This window comes from Lissotriton vulgaris, chromosome 9, assembly GCF_964263255.1.
Source record: "Lissotriton vulgaris chromosome 9, aLisVul1.2, whole genome shotgun sequence".
Taxonomy (NCBI): domain Eukaryota; kingdom Metazoa; phylum Chordata; class Amphibia; order Caudata; family Salamandridae; genus Lissotriton; species Lissotriton vulgaris.
The window spans coordinates 231,816,783-231,836,645 of NC_141697.1; the positions used below are offsets into that span (position 1 = coordinate 231,816,783).

Consider the following 19,863-nt stretch of genomic DNA (forward strand, 5'->3'; position numbering starts at 1 on the left):
CGCTCCTGATCCTCTGCTCTGACTTGTACAGTCATTTTTCCTCGCAATGGCAGTGGTGTCTTGCTGCCATACGTCAGGATTCGAGCTTTCGATGGCACCAGTTGTGGCCTAGGTTGTAGCACCTTGTAATACTGAATGCCCATCACATTGATCGTGGCTCCTGTGTCTATGACTCCAGTGACTGTCGATCCGTCAATTTGAATCTGACATTTCGGTTGCGGTCTCAGTCTTCTCTTGAGTTCGCTCACGAACGAGACGTAGTAGCACTCTTCTTCATCCTCGGTCGATGAATCGTCCAACCTCTGTGGGTAGCGGGCCTGTGTTCTAGCACCTTTTGAGTGGTGGGCTTCTTCTAGGGCAAGTTGTCTGACTGCTTTCGTCTGTGTTTTTCTGCGTGCTGTTCCGTGTCCTCGAAAGTTTCCTCTCGCACTACTCCTGCAGACACTGGCAAAATGGTTCAGTCCTCCGCACTTGGTGCACGCCTTGCCTCGTGCTGGGCAGCCAGCTTGGTTGTGTTCTTCATATCCACAGGAACCGCATGGCGTTCTGGTCGGCCATCTTCCTCGTCCTCCTCGGCCACTGCTCCGCACTGCATCCACCCTTTACGTCTTTATTGTGACCTCGGTGTTCGCTGTTGGATTTATGGCAGCCTCCATCAGTGTGGCTCGCGCATCGGACAGCTCGTGAGACCTGGCTAGCATTAATATTTCATCCAGTGTTATTCGGGGTTGTCTCAGTATTAATGTCCTGAGATGTCTGTTCTTGCAGCCTTGAATCAACTGCGCCGTCACTTCTTTTGTTTGGTCGTCATCGGGACATGTGCTTATTAGCTCCCTCAACCTCGCATGGAAAGCGTCCATCGTTTCTCCTTCCCGCTGCCTTGACTGCCTGAACTTCAAACGTTCATAATGGGGATTTAACTGAGGGTCAAAGTGTGCATTTAACGCTTGTACTGCCGCATCATAGTCCGTTACTACCCCCGTGTTCGGCAAGTGTGTGAATAATTTGTAGAGCTCATCCGCGCCAAAATGCAGAAGCAAAGACCTTTTCATCTCGTTGTCTTTTTCCCTAGTGGCAGTGAAGTAATTGTTCAGTCGGCTTAGCCAACCGTCCACCTTGGTGCCGCCATCCCTGGGTCAATTAGTGCACTAAACGGTGGTATGGGGTTGATCTGCGAGTGTGGTGACTGTTGGACCATTGGTCCCGCTGCCTGCTGTCCTGCTGGCCCTGCCACCTGTGCTGGGGCTGCTGCCTGCTGCGTTCCCCCTTGCGCTGCATTGCCTTGGACAACAGACATTGTTACTATGGCTAGTTGGGGCTTCCTACACAACTCGCTTTCCACCGCTACTGACTGTTGTTCACACACTGTGTGCTCTGGCGCATTAACCTTTTCCTGCTGCTTACACACTGTGAATTTATTTCATGTGCCAATGCTTATTCCCTTTTTCCCTTTCTTAACTTTGCTTTGTGTTTTTTTTTCTTCTATTGCCAATCACCGCTATACATATTGCAGTGTAACACCAGGTCCCACAATTGCATTTGCCAATGCTTGTTTTTCAGGCTTCACAGTTGCATTTGCCAATGCTTGATTTTCAGACTTTTCCAGTGCTTGTTTCTCAGCCTTTACAGTCGCTTCGGTCGCCCCTGTCCGCTGCTCGCTGGCTTCACACGCTAACTCAGATCACCCAGAATACCTCTTCTCCATGCACCGGAGCCGCTGCCTCCGCGCCGCGTGGAGGGCCTCGTCACGTGTATTCTTCGTCAGGGCCAGCTTCGCACGTACTGCGCATGCACACGCTACACGGCCGTTCAGCCGGGCCTGTGGTTCGCTCGGCCTGCCGATTGCCGTGTCTCCCGCTTTCCTGGGGCTCCTTGCCTGCCGGTCCCTCACGCAGCTCACCACACGCTGCTTACCGGTGCTTGCAGTCACAGCGGCCGCCTCCGAAACAGGTACCATTTCCTTCTTTCAGCCCCGCAATAAACCGGCGGCCACGCAGTAAAGCGGCGCCGGTAGTGACTCCTCACTTCTCCGTCCGTTCCTGGGTTCCACGAGGCGAATGCCACCACCCTCGTCGCCAGTGTAAGGGAGTGAGGGGTAACACACAAGGATGGCCTATGCTGAGCAGCTAAATGATGACACCACACTCTGGGAACAGTCTCTTGGACCGGAAGCCACGAGCGACCTCCGGCCGTTTATTTATATCCTTCTGCCCACGCCTGGCCAGAAGGTGCTACAAAGTGTGTGGGTGCTTCCGGGTCTCAGCCAAGACCAGCGAAACACTAGAGCGCTACAATCAGCAACTTGCACTCGGCTGAATTGGGGCTGAGTTTGTGGTGCTCGGCTGGGCAGGAAGTTGAACGACTACTGGTTGTATTGTTAATAGGCTCTGCGGCTGCTGTAAACTGGGCCTCAGCTGCATGGTGGGGAGAGGAGGAGAGAATGAAGCACATCAGACTCCATTTCACAAGTGACTTAAAAACGGTGGTCCCCTTGGTCATTAATTCAAACATGTGCATGTGTATTATGGGGCGCGTGCGCTACATTGCAGTGCCATATCTGTCAAGTCTGGCATTTTCTGTTGTATATATTTCTGGCTGCGAACACAGGGCTAAACTGCGATAAATCGACTTCTAGTTTTCTGTCTGCTGGTTTAAGGTTGCAGCATTTAATTTCATGTTGCCAAGCAAATCCTTTTAGAGAGAAGTATTGTAAATGTCATCTTCCTGTGACTGTTAATTCGTGCATGTCATCAAGACCTTGCATGTATAATTAGTAGTATTCTAAATGAAACTATAACAAAACGCAGCATTTCATTAATCAGCAGAAATCATGGACTTTGCCTTTAGTCACTATTCGTTCTCGCGAAATATCACTGACATTCAATCAAGATAAAACTACTTAATCTTTTAAGCAGAATAAAATGCACATAGTTTTGTCTTCCTTCTTTACTGTGAACTGGAATATGCACTGGAATGCGTTGTTAATGTGTTTGTCATCTGCTTGTTTTGTAAGGTATCTGTCAATCGTGACTGGTTGGATGTTGGTGCTTTTTGTTGGTTTTCTAATATGTTTAGGCTTTTGAGTGTTCATGGGTCTATATAAATGGGATTTGACTGAATGCCCCAATCTGACATCCAAATGGGAGTGAATACACTATATGCATATATGATCCATCTCAAATTATTTTAGTAGTAGTGGGTCGGAGTGGTAAATGTTTGTGTTTGCTTTTAGGAGATAGCTAAACATTTTGATATGGAAGAGGAAGGCTATGAGGTGGTGGAAGAGGCCATTGGCACCATGACGGGTGTAGCCTGGTACATCAATGATATGAAGCGCAAACACGAGCATGCGGTTCGACTTCAGGTAAGCAACAGGAAAGTCCTCAGTTAAAAAGTGAATCAAAATGTAATGCTTGGCTGTCTGCTTTGTATTTGTAAGGGCCATTCCTGCTTAATATTTTGCATCTCACTTAACCCTCACCGTTGTTGCAGTCTTTATTCATTGGGAGTAGAGCAACTTGCAAGAAAAAAGTGAATCCATCTTCATCTTAATATTCTAAACCTACTGGTAACTCCTTATGTACTTTATTTTATATGTTTCTTTTTGTGGAATAGACAGCAGTCAAGCTGATGTAATTCATGTTTGTATTCTTTCAGTTCCTAATCTTCTTTCAAGTTGTTGCTAGTAAACAATAAAAAAAAATTCACTGTGGATCCTTCTGGGCAGGAGAAAACGCTGGTTCTTTCTCTATGCCAGTAATAAATCGGCTCCAGATAAGCCGGCTTATATCACTCTAGAGAGCTATTTTTAGGTCTCACCTAGCGTTGCAGCGCAAAGAGCTGCTCACTTTGGGAGGCATGCTGTATTAGGGTATTATTAAAAAGTGGTGTGGAAGCCCCACCCATCTTTTTCATTGGCTGGCGTCATCCTCCATGGTAAATGCTGGCTTCCGATTGATAATAAGGCTTCTTAGTCCCTCCTTGTTACCGCCCTGTCTCCTTTTGGGACCGCCCATCAGGACTGGATTGTTTACTTGCGGTGTTAGACTGTCTCCTTCAATTAGTCTGTAAGCACTTTTTTTTTCTTATACGCGCAATGCTACAGCTTGTTGAGGTTTTGCCTGAGCCAGTGCTGCTCTGTTTAGTGTCTTGTTCCCACCCCTCCGTTGTCTGTGTTCCTTTTGTTCCCACCCCCCTCCCGCTGCCGCGCAGCTCTTGGGCCATGGACGTACTTTTGGTGGCCGCTGGTCACAGCCCTCCCTGCTCTGCAACACACTGCAGCGCCACGACGGCATGCTATCGTACCTCCAGGTGCACTCACCCAGCCCCTACAGCGCTTCAGTGCACGCCCCGCCAACTCACCTGGCCCTGACAAGGTCGCCATGTCCTGCACTGGTGGTCTCCTGCCCCTCGCCTGCCCTACTCCAGTATCCCAGCCCCCGCAGCTCACATCCGCGCAGATCTCACAGCGCAGGCTGCTGCCTGGCTCTGGAGCGCACCCCTCGGCTGCCTTTGGTGGCTCCGGTTGTAGGGAGGATTCTGCCAGGCTGGTGTCTTCTTGTGTTTAATCCGGTTGCCTTGCTTTGCTTAAGCACAGCTCTCGCATTCGTAGGTATAACATAATTCAGCGCAAAAGCTTGGTCCGTAGGGTGTTCTTCACAAATTGCTGCTAAAGCTGCACCTTTTTTTATTTCTGTTCCTCCTTATGTTTTTGTTCCACCTTATTACTAGTGCTTTAAATGCTAATGCACTTTAATGGAATGGGATATCCTTCACGCATGCGCTCAAACACCCATCCAGCAAACTTTCTATCAGGCCCTTTTTTCTTTCACGTAAATCAAATGTGGTTAGTGAGCATGCTGCTGGTGTGAAAAGTGGTTCATATAACACGTTCAATAGATGTCCCATAGACCATTCAAGATTGACGCAAACTCAAACATGACAACAGAAAAAAGAACCAATTTTTTACAGATAATGCTGCTCATTCATTCCTGTATAGGGGGGGTGGAGAATCGGTTCAGTCACAAAGTAATAAAAGAATTCATTCTCAATCACATGAAGACACGAGACGGTCCGATTTCAGTCATTGCGCATTAGAAATGCCCTTCAGTCGCATGAAATCACAGACTAATAACCAGAAATGCACCGAAAAGTGTATTCCGTGTAACGTAATCAAGACAAATTACATTATGTCAAAGCCATTTTAAATGCACATGTATGTGGAATGTTCGGCAATGAAAGTAGCAGAACACAATGTACCCTGTCATCGCAGATATCGAATTTTCATGTTCTTTTCATTGAGAAAATGCAACAGTGCCTGGTAACATGAAATATAGCCTTTCTAAAGTTCACAAGGTACTCAAATCCCACAAAACAATAACACATAAAACCACAAATCATTAATTGGAAAGACACATCAGGCACATTCGCATGCACAAAATGGTGTATCAATAATTGGACTGGTTTGCACATGCCTTGCTAGAAATTCTTTTTTTTTTTTTTAAATGACCATTGTCAATTGTCATACCCGCTGTGAAAGCTCAGATCTGGGTTGTGAACTTGAGCTAAAAACTTATTTAATAAGACTGCTAGTTTATTAGGTAGTGACTGGTTATTTCTGACTCTGACGATTTAAATACTGCAAGTGGTTAATTCATACGAGATCCTTTCCAAAATATTTGGAGCAGACCAAGACACTGGAGAAAGAATCCTGGTCCTAGGTAGCCCGCAGTCAGTGCACCATTTGAAAGAGGGTCCCTTGGACACCTTTATGCTTCTCTATGCCAGTGAGTGCAGTCACTCACTGTGCCCACCTGTATGGGAGTCTTTGCCCCCCTGAAAGTGCAGGCGGTTTCACCCATGCTTTGAAAGGTTGCTTCAGTTTGGTGGTCCATCTTTCACTATTAGGCAGCAAGAGTAAGCGGCTAACCTTCAAGCTCCTCATCCACGCACACAAAGCCCTCCACAACACCGGACCAGCATACCTCAACAGACGACTCCGCTTGTACACCCCCACCGCCAGCTTCGCTCTGCCGGCCTCGCCCGCGCCACAGTCCCCCGCATCCAAAGAACGATTGCCGGCGGCAGATCCTTCTCCCACCTCACCGCCAAGACCTGGAACAGCCTCACCACCCACCTACGGCAGACCCAAGACCTACTGGCCTTCAGAAGACTCCTCAAGACCTGGCTCTTCGAGCAGTAACAGCACCCCCCCCCCCCCATACCCGCCCCATCTCCTGGAGACCCTCACGGGTAAGTAGTGCGCTTTACAAGTGACATGATTGATTGAACCTGGGGGCAGCGCATTATCACATTGGCAATGCAATAGGTCTCGCATTTACGAGAGTTTGAGCTATTGACATTGCAAATAACAATGCCGTTTATTTAAATGCGAGACCTATTGCATTGCAAATGCTTGTTTTTTGTCCTTCTGGGAATACTCTTTCTTGATCAATAAACACAGCAGTCAAGTGAAGCCTGCTTCACATGCAGTGGTTTGTGTGCTGTGTCCTGTTGGCTGTTCTGTGTCTTGGTGGATGCTCTTGGAAAACCCACTACTGGTTTGTCTCATTCTCTTGTTACACTGTGTATGTCTCAACTGGGACAACCAAAATCATTAAATTGCATCCACCTGCAATGCTGATTCTGGAATTCAAACCGTCAGCCTACTGGTAATGAGCATACCTCCCACTACTTCTTTATATTTAAAAGAATAAGTACCAGGATCCAACTTTCTTTCCTAAGTTCTTCAGCACCGCTGTCAAATGTCTGATTTACCAAATACCAAGGGTTTAGATGCTTGATTTCCTCTCATGCCTCTTTTACCCACCAACATATTTTCTCAGGCAGGGATATCGCTCACTTTTGAAGGTCTTTTTAATCCTTGCTTTTTCCCCTTTGTGACTGTGTTTCCGTCTCACTCTTCCTAATTACCTCTCTTCTTCTTGTTCAAAGTATCATTGGTCAATCTTTAGTAAATCAAAAGAGTGGGGAATAGGAGCTAGTTAGGCTCCAGCACCCATGCCCCCCATTTAATAATAGTTATACATGAAGGTGGGGCTGTTCCTATAGAGAAAAAGCTAAGAAAAACAGGTTGGAACCTTACAGAAGGAAGTTGGGTCCTAATGATCAGAAGATAGAGCCTCACACACCCTTTTGATAGGGATAAAAAATGTGATGGGGCAAGGGGACTCCTTTATTAAAATTGGATTGGTTTCCCTTATTCAGCTTTAATTCACACAGTACATCATTTAGAACGCCACCCTACACTCATTATACCCTCAATCATCATTACAGCAAAAGAAACAGAAGATTTCTAACTTAGAGACCCCTGTGGTGCCCATCTGGCATTGCAGCACCAGCCCCACGGGAAGCAGGCCAATGATGAAGCAGGACTCCCATTTGGGTGCATGAGTGCTCTATCATCTGATTCTTAGGGTTCCCCTTCCTTCTGCAGGGTTCCAACCTGTATTGCTTAGCTATTTCTCTATAGGAACAGCCCCCCCCATTCATGTATTAGCATGAGATCAGTAGTAAATGAATCTAAAGAAGGTCTGACATGCAGTATAGATATGTATGGATATGTGTAAGGATAACATTTCAGCAGTACACATTGTTATAGGTTTAACTCTTAAATTAAACTTTAATTGTAAAACATTCATTGGATTGCCTCAGCTGTCATAGTGGCAACACCAGATGTATGTCAGTATTTTTACACAATGTACTAAAAGTATTGGAAGAGATGTCCAGCACCAGACTAGAATTGAGTACAAAGCTACTAGCAGCTTCTTTGACATCACCCAACCTGCCATTAATTGGTAAACACTTTGACTTTAGAACTGCTCCTGTCCTCCTACCAGGCGCCAAGCCACGTCTGTCATTAATGTATTACTTTTCAACTGTTGCTAATGACAGGGTGTGGCGGCTGCACCTACAGGTGTCACAGACGATGGAACGTCTTTTGTAATTTGTTATTTCTTAACTAGTATCTGTCACAACCTATTATTAAAGTTCTCTCAGTGAGCTGTCCTGGGTTTGCCCGTGCCCCCGTAATTGATACCTTTTATGGAATTCCATCAGACCTCCAAATTCCCATCTTTTATGTTCAATGTATCTGCAAAACGTCTTGATGCTGTCAAAATAAGAGGAACAGTAGTGTTATCAGTATGAGTTCACTTTTACCGGAATGCTAGGTTTCACTAAAATGTGGGCAAAGTAAAGACACTAATGAATAACACAAAAATGAAGAAATAGGAAGCGAAGCGTAGAGGAGTCAAAAACCTGAATAAGTGAAAACCTACTGAAGTATGCTAAGAGCAGGAGATTTTAAGGGGAAATAATGTAATACAAAACCATTTAAACAGGATGGAAGCCATATGGCAAAGCACTTTGAACATTTGTGGGGAAGGTGGACATAACTAGGGTAAAGGTAAGGGAGCAAATGGGGTTAAGTGAATAGGCAGCAGCTGAATGAGTGTCATGGAAGAGGTGACCTAATGCGTTTCTGGCCATCTCCATTTGCTATATATAATCGACTGAACCATGGTGAATACAGCTTCAAGAAGCAGTTGTTGGTTTCAACACTTGTAAGGAAGTGGCGGCTGTGACACTGGTTCCAGTCCACCAAAGACCTGGTATGTGTGTAGAACATAGCTCCTTGAATATTATTGTGCTGATGGTAAATATAAAGCGGTACAAAAGGATGGTGATGGACGGAGCATCTCAACCAATCAAACACTTACACCCAGTCAACCGATCTGGGTTTTAATCCATGACCGTTCTTTAGCCCACTCTGCCACCCCAGTTCAGACATGGCAATATGCAAATCAGTCTGACCCTGTGCCTCATGGGAACAGTCCAGCCCGAACTGCCAAGCCATGCCTTCCCTGGACCGGACTCAAGCTTCCTAGGACCGGTTTCTGGCATTACAGCCGTCTTCAGCCAGGCTTGCTTGAATCCAGTGGCAAAGTGAGCAAGGGACTAACGTCTGAGCATACCCTGCCAACTTATGGCGCACAAAGCGGTACAAAAGGGGGTGGAGCATCTAAACCAATCAAAAACTCACACCCAGTCAACAGATCTGGGTTTAATCCATCACCGTTCTGGTAAATATAAAGCATCCTTTTTGTTTCCTATTTTCACTGGAATCCGCCGAGATTTTCGGATCCAGTTTTACCAGTTTCAGTGGTTCAGTTTAGGGTTTGGGTATTTGATAAACCGATTTCCACCCCTGCTTTGGGCCATACATGTCGTTCAATTTATATATCTGGGTTTCAGTACTGAATGGATGGGCGTCTTTAAACCTTGAGAACCTTTCATCGAAGCTTTTTATGTTAGATCACGTGTGATGTGTCATATGTGTATTATCCTTCTTATCCTACTTAAGTCTTTCTTCTCCAATGCTCCTGTGGTGGTTGGTATTCAAAGTGGGAAATGTAGCATTAATCAATGCTTTACTCTTGTTTAACAAGTCAAATACTATTTTGCAAAAGTGGAATTTAATTTCACCGCTTTGACTACCCGGGCAGTCTATGATAAAGTAAACTAAGAAATGCTGTTGCAGGTTATGGATCAATTAAGAGTAAACCAAGCTCTTAGTTCTTGCTTTTCAGATGTGCCACTTATATTGTTTTGGAAATGGAGTCCAGTTGACTAAACCTATTCTCATGAAAACTGACAAAAAATAATACTTGAATTTATCCCTTTTGCACCAGTGAAGAAGGTGCACAACTTTAGTGTAATATTTAGCAGCAAACTATTTCTGTCCTCAAATCTGCACTACCACAATAAAAATGTATTTCCATCTAAGTTATTTAAGTAGGAAATTTTGCCCTGCTTAGTCTCCTTGGAGCATTGCATTGATTAGCATTGTATTCTCTAGGTTTGAATTCTGCAATGCTATGCGGACTGGTCCAGCTTGCAAGGAACAATGGAAGTGAATCTGAGTGCCCAGCACATCTTTGGCTTGGGTTACCAAGACCATTTCTCTTCGCCTCTAAAAAAAAAAAAAAAAAACCTCCTTTAGCTCAATATCACAGTAGCCCTCACGCAGGATATAGTACAAATTTGAAAGTTTGTCTCAATGAAAGGCTCTCCCGTTGCATTGGACACTTAAGGGGTATGTTCCAAGTGCTACAAAAGGACAATGACTCCACTCTGCTGACTGTCATGCATGTTAGCACCCCTGCTTAACTAGTCAAGTGCTTAAAAAAAAAGTCTGTCTTAAACACAGTCTCCATGATCCATTAAAAATGGTCGTATATCTGGAACCATGTGATGTACTATTTTGATCCTCTATTAAGCCTTTACCGTCATAAGCTAGCTTGAATCAGTTAGTTTGGATTCTTCCCCATCCTCAATTCTAACTGACTATAAGCTAAACAATCCTAGACTTCACCATCTTAAGGTGCTGTGATAGCGGTGTCCCTTGTTACCAGAGTCCCCAATTAATCCGAGACTGTCATTTAAAGTTTGTAAAATTTAAACAGAATTACAAATAATATCATGTAAAAAAATTGCATAATTTGCTTTAAATATATGTGCTGATATGCCACCATTTTTGTGCCCCCGTACATCCAGTGGAATATGCACAGTTCTTATTTCCAGAACTGAGAATGTGAAGATCACTGAGCTAGAAAAGTTGCAAACTTTGCAAAGGTACCTTGTTGTAAACTGTGCAAAACTTAAAGTAATGAGAGCCCTGGACTTTTCACTTGACAGTTCTTTTCATTGCATGTGAGAAACTGGAATAGGACAGTGGGTTCCAGTTCAATGTTTGAGCACTTTTTAGATCATAGGAGGTAAAAGATCAAATCATGTAAATTATGTTAAGAACAGGGGGGAAAGACATTGAAGGACAATTGTAATTATGAAGGGTCTCTGTGTTAACTGCTAAAAGTTTGTCAGGCCAGCCGGGGTAATTTAGCATCCAATGGGGCACAATTCAGGGGTAATTTTATGGACATTTTCCTCTCTACTGATAGTTGGCATTTATTTAGAATTCAGTCATGCCTCGTCAATGTGAACGCTTCTTCTGAGAATAGAACAGGTTTATGCATAACATTAGTCACTCACTTAATACTGCTCTGTTGTTTTACTTGCCTAGGATGAAGCCTTGTGCCTAGGATTCCCTCTAGGAACAAGCGTTGAAAACAGTAAATTACTTTGAAAAGGCATACCACTTGGTAAGGCTTTGCTTTATTGAGCAGGCCTTTGTAGACTTGAGATCGGTGCCTTTGGTTGAGTAAGCCCAGGGCTTACTCACAGGACAGGAGCATGTACAATAAAGATTGTTGTAGCCTTTGTTAAAAAAGGAGCAGCCTTCTATAATTGGCTTCCTCTGTAGGAGGTGCCCTACATATTTCCTATGTTGATGGGCCATCCAGGCCTGTTTGGATGCAAAAGTCTCATAGCCAGCTTAAACCTTTTTAAGGTGAGAGAAATAGTGGAGTGATGAACAAAGCTCTTGTTCTTTGGGAGTACCTTTGCATTGTTTAGTAACTTGAATCAACATTTTATCTGTTGATGTGATACTTTTTCTATCACCAGATGCGAGAAAGGTGTCTATTTGTTTAAGTGTTGCATGGACAGGTAGGACCAACTAGGTCCTAAGATGGTCAAAATCTGTGGGAGTTCCTGATCTGTTCATGCACCAATTTGTCTGCCCCCCAGGGTTGTGATATGAAGGCAATTGCAAGACTGAGGGGATCTCAAGCGTTTCTCGCAGCATCAAAGCTGAGATTATATAGTTATGTACTTTCCCTTCCTGGCCTACCTATAGAGTTGTGCAGTATACAGGCTTTTCTGAGTTAATGATGGCAATTCCAGAGTAGTCACTTTGTGCCGCAGTGAGAGTCTGGTCTCAGGTCTGAAAGCAGTGAATACCCTTATCTGCTGGATTGTATCATTGAGAGCACATCACCTATCTGTGAGACTGTGATATACCAGTACCAAGGCTGTGACTGAGCGAACCTGGGAGATGTAAGTTTGCAGTGTTCCCCCTTGGCTCTTGGACCAGGCCACCCTGAGTTCATGAGAGCGTCATATCTGGAGATGCTGGCCCATTGCCTATCCTGCAGTTTCAGCATTGTTGACTGAAAGTATGTGTCTTTGAGCACTACCTGCCATTCGGGCAGCTTCGCAATAAGCAAGCCATCATAACCAGGATGAAAAGGAATAAAGTTGACTTTTTCATGTTGTGTAGCGCTAGATCAAGGAGCACACTAAAAGGCCCATTGAATCATCATCATCATTCAGTTGAGGACTTGGAGATGACTGAAAGATGAGAAATGTGCACCCTGACCTGCAGAAGAAAACTGTCACTGTCAAATCTGTGATGAAGAGTGTGAAGGAGAAATTGGAGGACTTTTCCAACATGGTTCTTGTGGCAGAACAGAAGTTACTGAGGCCCATAGTTAAAGTGAGTGAATTACGAGAGATGCACATGGTGGATGCAGAAGTTGACTGGATAATCTGTAAAGAGGCACCCATCTTTGGATGCTGAGAGTTCCTGCTAAGATGTAAACTGACACGCTAACTGAGATGATCAGTTTTTCAGAAGGACTTGCCAGAGCTGTTGTGAGGGCATTCAAGCCCTTTATTAACAGAAGACTTCTGGAGAGGGGATGGGAAACAGCACAGTTATGGTGGTGCTCCACGCTCTGGATCAAAGAGGGTAAATAAAGCATGCAGAGGAAAATGGTAAACTTTGGGGAGAACTGACTGGTGTGTTTTTCCAGACCTTTGCCCATACAGGCAAGCCAAGAAGTGGTCTCTAGAGGACATCAAGCAAGTACTTGTTTTACAGTGTGTTTCGGCATCTGTGAGTTTCCACGTGCAATGATGAGTGAAACATGATGTAAAAAATGTGTGTTGCACATGTGGAATGTACAGAAACCTTTCTGTATGGTTTGATGGTGTGCAGGGGGGTGTTGACTCAGAGGATACACCTGGAATTAGAATTGAATAGTTATGTCTCTTGGATGTGCTGGATGAGGATACACTGCTCTGACTTTGAGGGTGGCTGTTCAGTGCAATAGCTAGATTTTGTTTTGCCTTATTGTCACTCCACTATCCTTTTTGCCTCCTGTTTTTTTCTGGAGTTGCTTTGTCAGTTACTTCATTAGATGAACTTTTCTGGGAATACAAAAATGAAGTATATATTATGTGTCTAGCATCAGTTTTCGATTCCTGACTTTGTGGTGTAGTGGGAATTGTATACTGTGAGGGTTAGCCGGAGGGGATCAATGCTTGATGCTTTTCTACTTAAAAAAAAAAGCATATTTTAACTTGGGTTTTGTATGAATTGCACGGGTGTACCCAGCAATTTTTACCTATTGGCACATGCGTTTGCAATGTAAAAAGCCAAGAAATTAATTATTTTCTATGTGAATCATTTATATCCTCTCTCTATCGAAACCTACTAATCTAATCTTCTGTTTTACCTGTCTTGATCCGGTTTTAATGTTTTCCTTTGATGATAAATCCAGTAAACCAACTGATTTATGTTCACTTACAAGGGCCTTTGTCAATACAGAAAATAGAGTTGGTAGTTCCAAGGCAAAAAAAAAAATTCTGTGTTTGTCGTGCCTACCTTTTGAAGGGTCCAGTGACTCGAAACACTTTGGGTATGATCCAAGTTGTGTGAAAGACTTCATGGAGCCCTTGCCCCTGGAAGCATGTGGCGCCCCACTAACCTGTTATGGTGCCTCTATCATAGTGGCTAGAAATGTGATTTTCAGCTCTTGACCATCTAGAGACTTAAACAGCATGCTTCAGAGGGAGCTGAAAAACCAGGGTTGCCCAGGGAAACTGCATACTCTCAGCAGCAGTTCGAGTCAGCCTTATGCTGGCCTGTTCGGTACTTTGGCCCTGGCATGTCCTGTCTTCAAAGATTCACCTTCCCTATCTAGGGCCCTCTCGAATGGCAAAGCATTCTTGTGCACCTCTCAGTTCTGTATGTTCTTGAGGCCTGCACTGCAGTCCGTGCATGGTTGCCACATCTCATAACTCCCCTATTAACAGAACAATCTTGTTGCGATCACTGGCTTGCATTCGTTAGCAGTAGCTCAATAATTCAGTCTTTGGGCAGAGGCGTCCGTCACACATTGATACAATCGTACACCCTTTCCTCAGTAGACGCATGGACCGTCACATCACTCTGGCACCCTCTGAAGATTTGTCATATACCTTATATGCACCTATCTTGCAGTGGCAATATCTACTCACCGCTCCAAAGTTACAATAAAGGGGGTTCCCACAGACATATTGAGTGACATGTTGTATTTCATACTTTACAATTTATAATCAATTGGTTAACGTTTCCCAGGACTCTAATGTGCAACTCCTTAGTGTTCAGCTTCTTACTTTCATGTATTGGCTCATACCCATCAATTTGTTTGATGATAATGGTTTGTTGCTTTATTGTTCATGCAGGAGATTCAGTCATTGCTGCTCGACTGGAAAGGCCAAGATCTGACCATTTATGGCGAGTTGGTTCTCGAAGGGACATTTCGAGTACAGAGGGCCCGTAATGAGCGTACTCTTTTCCTCTTCTACAGAGCTTTGTTCATAACCAGAAAACGAGGCGATCACTTTGCCTACAAAACACATATTCCGGTAAGTAGCTCTCTGCTTCAATTTAGGAAAAATATGCTAGATCAAAGCTTTACGTCTGTCAGTGTCCAGTATATATTGTCTATTTAGAAAGGCTTTGAGGCAATTTAATGATCACAAGTGATCCTGAAATTAAGGCTTGCAACCCACCACTGGACTTTCCCTATTGCCTACCACTTCATCTTATGAGGGGTGCTATAGCTGAGGCTCTTTAAAATGTATTTATGATATGTGTGTTTGAAATATTCCCAGCAGCGAATTGTATTACCGTACGTGTTGACTAAACATTCTCTATCGGAATTGGCCCGTTTGACTGCAGATAAATTTCACCTAGTAAATGTCAACAAAATCGAAATACAAATAGGACAAAATATTCATTTGTGATAGATAAAAATTGAATTTTCAAAGAATCAATTACTTCATGAATGCTTAGAAAATGAATAGATTACCAAAAATAGCGATTTGCTAGTCTAAAAGCTACTTCTATTAATCAAAATTAAGAACTTGCAAATTTTCTTCTGATTTATTAATTTCTGGACAAAAAAAGAAATATTTACCCAGCCATCTTCAGAAGTGCTTCTCTGTAAGTGAAAGCATTGGAAACATAAACCAGTTTTAGTTGCTGGCAACACACGTGGCTGTCAATTGAAATGTGTTTTTCCATTGTCCAAACACAAACTTATCTATACATTAATTTAAAATATTCCAGAATAGTTGTACTAAGACAAGCCTCTCCAATTCTAAGAGTTGTTGCGTTTCTCGGGTAGCTGGTTATTTACATTTATTTTATCCACCACAGTATCTAACCCGATGATTCCACAAAGGCAGATTTGTTTCAGTAAGGTTAACTTGACCTGAGCAGCAATGCAATCCTCAAGGAATAAAAAATATGAGATTTTGTGCCTAATCAACCGAACAACACTACTTTAAAAAAAAAAAAAAATGTCAAAGAAAAGGTTAAGTAAAGGTGGAAAAATAAAAAATGTCAAAGAAAAGGTTAAGTAAAGGTGGAAAATACAATGCGAAATCTGAACTCAAAATAAAGGCCGATTGGCTTCAAGGATTAAGCAAAAATGAAAAATGTCACAGTAAAAACAAATTTGAAAGGCCTCTGTTCTAACTCAATGAAAAAATCTAAATCAGCGAATACTATCTGAGTGTCTCCTCAAGGACCGACTAGGATGTTACACGAGTGTGCACAGTTAGACTGAAGTCTATAGTCTATAGTGAGTCAAGAGTTCGACCTTCAGACTTAAAAACGTCTTTCGAACAATAACGTTAAGCAAGATTCACTATATTTGGGTACAGCTCTGTCAATTTGGGATATGTACTATTGGGATTCCTTGGAGATTTTGTCCAGGGGAAAAATATTAGAGCATGGCCAGGGGACCAAGTGAAAGAATCCAGCAAGCACAGGTAACGCGCAGAGGTCCAGCTGATCAAAGGCTCAGCGTGTATTTCACGACCCTCAAAGGTCGGCATCATGTGAGGCTCTGGCAATTACTTTTGTCAATAAAAGTAAAGTTTTTCACTTGACCAGAGACTGTGGCTTTCTTTTGAGGTCACAATTTTGCAGGATTCAAAGTTTTTTCTTCGGGGGTGGCCATGAGAGTCCTTGTCTTCTTGATATCATTTGCTTTACATAACTGGTGAGGTTCTCCCAGTCTCCCCTTAGTAACCAAGTTAACTACGTCCCTGTGAATAAACTGGTTTAATGCCTCCTTTATTATTGGTCCTTCTCAATACTTGAATTTAAGACTCTAGACTGTCGCAATCCCTCATAAGGATCATCTGTTCCTAGCAGGGTAGATGCAAATCTTAGTTCACTGAGACAGGGTCCTGGTTCACTCTGTTCTTGGAATTAGACCTTCGCAGGCAAAAGTTTAAAGCAGATGCAGGAACACCTCTTTAAGCGTTCCTCAGTCAGGCAGACAGGGTATCATACAACACTGCATGGAGGGACGTCTCTGTCCTTCCAGACTGGTTCTTAAGGACAACTAGCATCCCATCAGCCGGTGATGTCAATCCAATTCCCTTAAATGTACCCAAATTTCTACGTACTGCATTTTGCCATTGTTATGCCATGGGAAAAGGGGTAGAAACACTAAAATGCTTTTAGAACTCTTTACAGGTATATTTCCAACATGGCTGAGCACAGACCTCTTGCTAACGAGTGCTCTTCTAATGGTACCCACGTTAACTAGTTCAATCAATCAATCAAGTGTATTTGTAAAGCGTGCTACTCACCCGCAAGGGTCTCAAGGCGCTGGGAGGGGGGGCGGGGGGCCTGCTACTGCTCGAAAAGCCAGGTCTTGAGTTGCTTCCTGAAGGAGAGATGGTCCTGGGTGAGTCGTAGGTGGGTGGGGAGGGTGTTCCAGGTCCTGGCCGCCAGGTAGGTGAAGGATCTTCCTCCGGTGGTGGTTCTGCGGATCCGTGGTGAGGGCGAGGCTGGCGGAGCGGTGCTGGCGGGTTGGCGTGTAGAACGTGAGGCGGTTGTTGAGGTATTCGGGGCCCAGGTCGTGGAGAGCCTTGTGTGCGTGGGTGAGGAGTCTGAACGTGATCCTTTTGCTGACGGGGAGCCAGTACAGGTCCCTCAGGTGGGCGTTGATGTGGCTGTGTCTGGGGATGTCCAAGACGAGTCGTGCTGAGGCGTTCTGGATGCGCTGGAATCTTTTCTGTAGTTTGGCGGTGGTTACAGCGTAGAGTGCGTTCCCGTAGTCCCGACGGCTGGTGACGAGGGCCTGGGTGACCGTTTTCTTGGTTCCAGTGGGGATCCAGCGGAAGATCTTACGGAGCATGCGGAGTGTGTTGAAGCAGGAGGAGGTAACTGCGTTAACTTGCCTGGCCATCGTGAGGGAGGAGTCAAGGATGAAGCCCAGGTTGCGTGCGTGGTCCGTGGGCTTGGGTGGGGGGGCCCAGAGCAGGGTCCACCAGGAGTCGTCCCAGGCGGAGATGGATTGGCCGAGGATGAGGACTTCCGTCTTGTCTGAGTTCAGTTTCAGGCGGCTGAGCTTCATCCAGTCTGCGATGTCTTTCATTCCGTCCTGGAAGCTGGCTCTGGCGGAGGTGGGGTCGTTGGTGAGGGAGAGGATCAGTTGGGTATCGTCGGCGTAGGAGATGATGTTGAAGTTGTGCTTGCGTGCGATGGCTGCGAGGGGGCTCATGTAGACGTTGAAGAGGCTGGGGCTTAGCGAGGAACCTTGAGGTACGCCGCAGATGATCTTAGTGGCTTCTGTGAGGAAGGGCGGGAGAGGGACTCTTTGGGTTCCGTCGGAGAGGAAGGAGGTGATCCATTCCAGGCCCTTTCCTTGGATCCCGGCGTGGCGGAGGCGGGTTGTCAGGGTGCGGTGGCAGACCGTGTCGAACGCAGCCGAAAGTTCGAGGAGGATGAGGGCGGCGGTTTCTCCGTTGTCGAGCAGGGTCCGGATGTCGTCGGTGGCCGCGATGAGGGCGGTCTCGGTGCTGTGGTTCGCTCGGAAATCGGACTGCGATGGGTCGAGGGAGCCGTTCGTCTCTAGGAAGGCTATCAGCTGTTTGTTGACTGTTTTCTCAATGACCTTTGCAGGGAAGGGGAGGAGCGAGATGGGGCAGAAGTTCCTGAGGTCTGAGGGGTCTGTGGTGCCATCCCACTTCAAAGGTGTTCTAGCATTGCCTTCTGGCACTTTCTCTTCATGATGCCATGAGAAGAAGGGTCCGTGCCCGCAGTTGACCCCTTTTTGAAAAAAGTTAGGGGGTTGTAGAGATAATCACTGAGTGGTTGACCATGGAAAGCAATCCCTGGCCATTCCCGTAATCCCCTAATCTGCTGGCTGTTGTATTTTATCTCCTTGAAGCTCCACTCAGGCATATGACCATGGCAGGTTGCTTAAGAGGTGTAACATCGATCCATTAATTCACTTAACCCGACTCCTGTACACAGTTTCCGTATGTCACACGTACCACAAGTAAAACGGACAACCAAATATGATTGCAGATTTGACCATTATAAGCAAATTCACCTAAAGGATTTACATTTGATAACGGGCACCACCACTATTCCTAAAATCTAGATTCAAATGAATAATGAATTTCTATTGACCCTTTTGAGGCTTAAATTCTGCTGTTGGCGTGCAGTGGTTAGTGTGATGTTCTAAGTGCATTCATTTTAAGGGCAGCCTACCCTTTTAACATTGCCTTACAATGCACTAATTAGCAATAGTTTATTAATCTCCATTGTGAAGAAAGGGTACTGCCAGGCAGACAGGTTCCTTAGTAGCATAGCTCCATTGAGAAATCACACACCATTTCAGTAGTGCGTAGGTTGTGAACATTTTGTTAGGACTCTGCAAAGCCAAGAGCATAAATTAAATTAGTGCTCTAAAACCCAAAATGGAACCAGGCAGAAACACACTAGGCATATGGATTATCTACATCCATGTTCTTCTAGTCTATGGTTAAGATTGTAAATTCTATGCTCTGTGTAATGCAGAATCTCCATCATTTGTCATTTTCCCCATGCAGTGTTCCAGCTTGATGTTGATCGAAAGCACCCGAGAATCTCTCTGCTTCACCATCACCCATTACAAGAATAACAAACATCAGTACAACATTCAGGTACAGTACTAGAAGGAGAGTGCTAGTTGTGGAAATGTTGTTTCATGCGAAGAGCATACAGAGAATCAGTTTATTTTTCACTTTTATTTCCTTACCTTACATACCATTGCAATCGAACCATACACAGGGATTCTGCACTCCAGGTCTCTGAACTAAATGGAGACCGGAATGTCGAGCATAACTTCCTAGAAACCTAGATTTACAATATTAACCGGTATGGGAGCAGGGATGCTCATAGTTTGACATTCCCTGGTGCTTAGAGAAAAGCCAAAACATGTCCTCTACCTGCAGGTCAGTTTTCATTACCTATTTCTGTGCACAGCTTTTTTAACCCACAGTGTGTACCTCATTTTCTGACATTTTTGCAAATGGTATTAATATATGTAACCACTTTAAGATGTGTTTGATTTAAGAAGGTAATCTTTAAGGGGCAATGGCAGAAGATAAGTTGTTTGGGGTTTAGAGTAAAGTGAGTATTTTTCCTGTAGAGAGAGTAGTGACTGGTTGGACAAGCTCTTGTGAGTGAAGCAGAGTGCTTTTAGCATTTTTCTAGCCGTTATTGAAAGTGACTATTCCTCAGACCAGTAGATAATGCATTGTGTTTGTTGAATGTAGTAATGCACCACCTGGACCAATGCAGTGGTCCAAGGAATCTGC

At 44.5% G+C, this 19,863-nt stretch overlaps 1 protein-coding gene across 1 annotated transcript in view; it reads left to right on the forward strand.

Moving 5' to 3' along the window:
* PLEKHG3 (pleckstrin homology and RhoGEF domain containing G3) overlaps positions 1 to 19,863 on the forward strand; it is a 608,515-nt gene that overhangs the window by 487,556 nt on the left and 101,096 nt on the right. Inside the window, exons 9-11 of the mRNA XM_086939446.1 lie at positions 3,233 to 3,364; positions 14,434 to 14,616; positions 19,114 to 19,206. Coding sequence (XP_086795572.1) covers positions 3,233 to 3,364; positions 14,434 to 14,616; positions 19,114 to 19,206 — 408 coding nt within the window. The remainder of the gene's footprint in view (positions 1 to 3,232; positions 3,365 to 14,433; positions 14,617 to 19,113; positions 19,207 to 19,863) is intronic.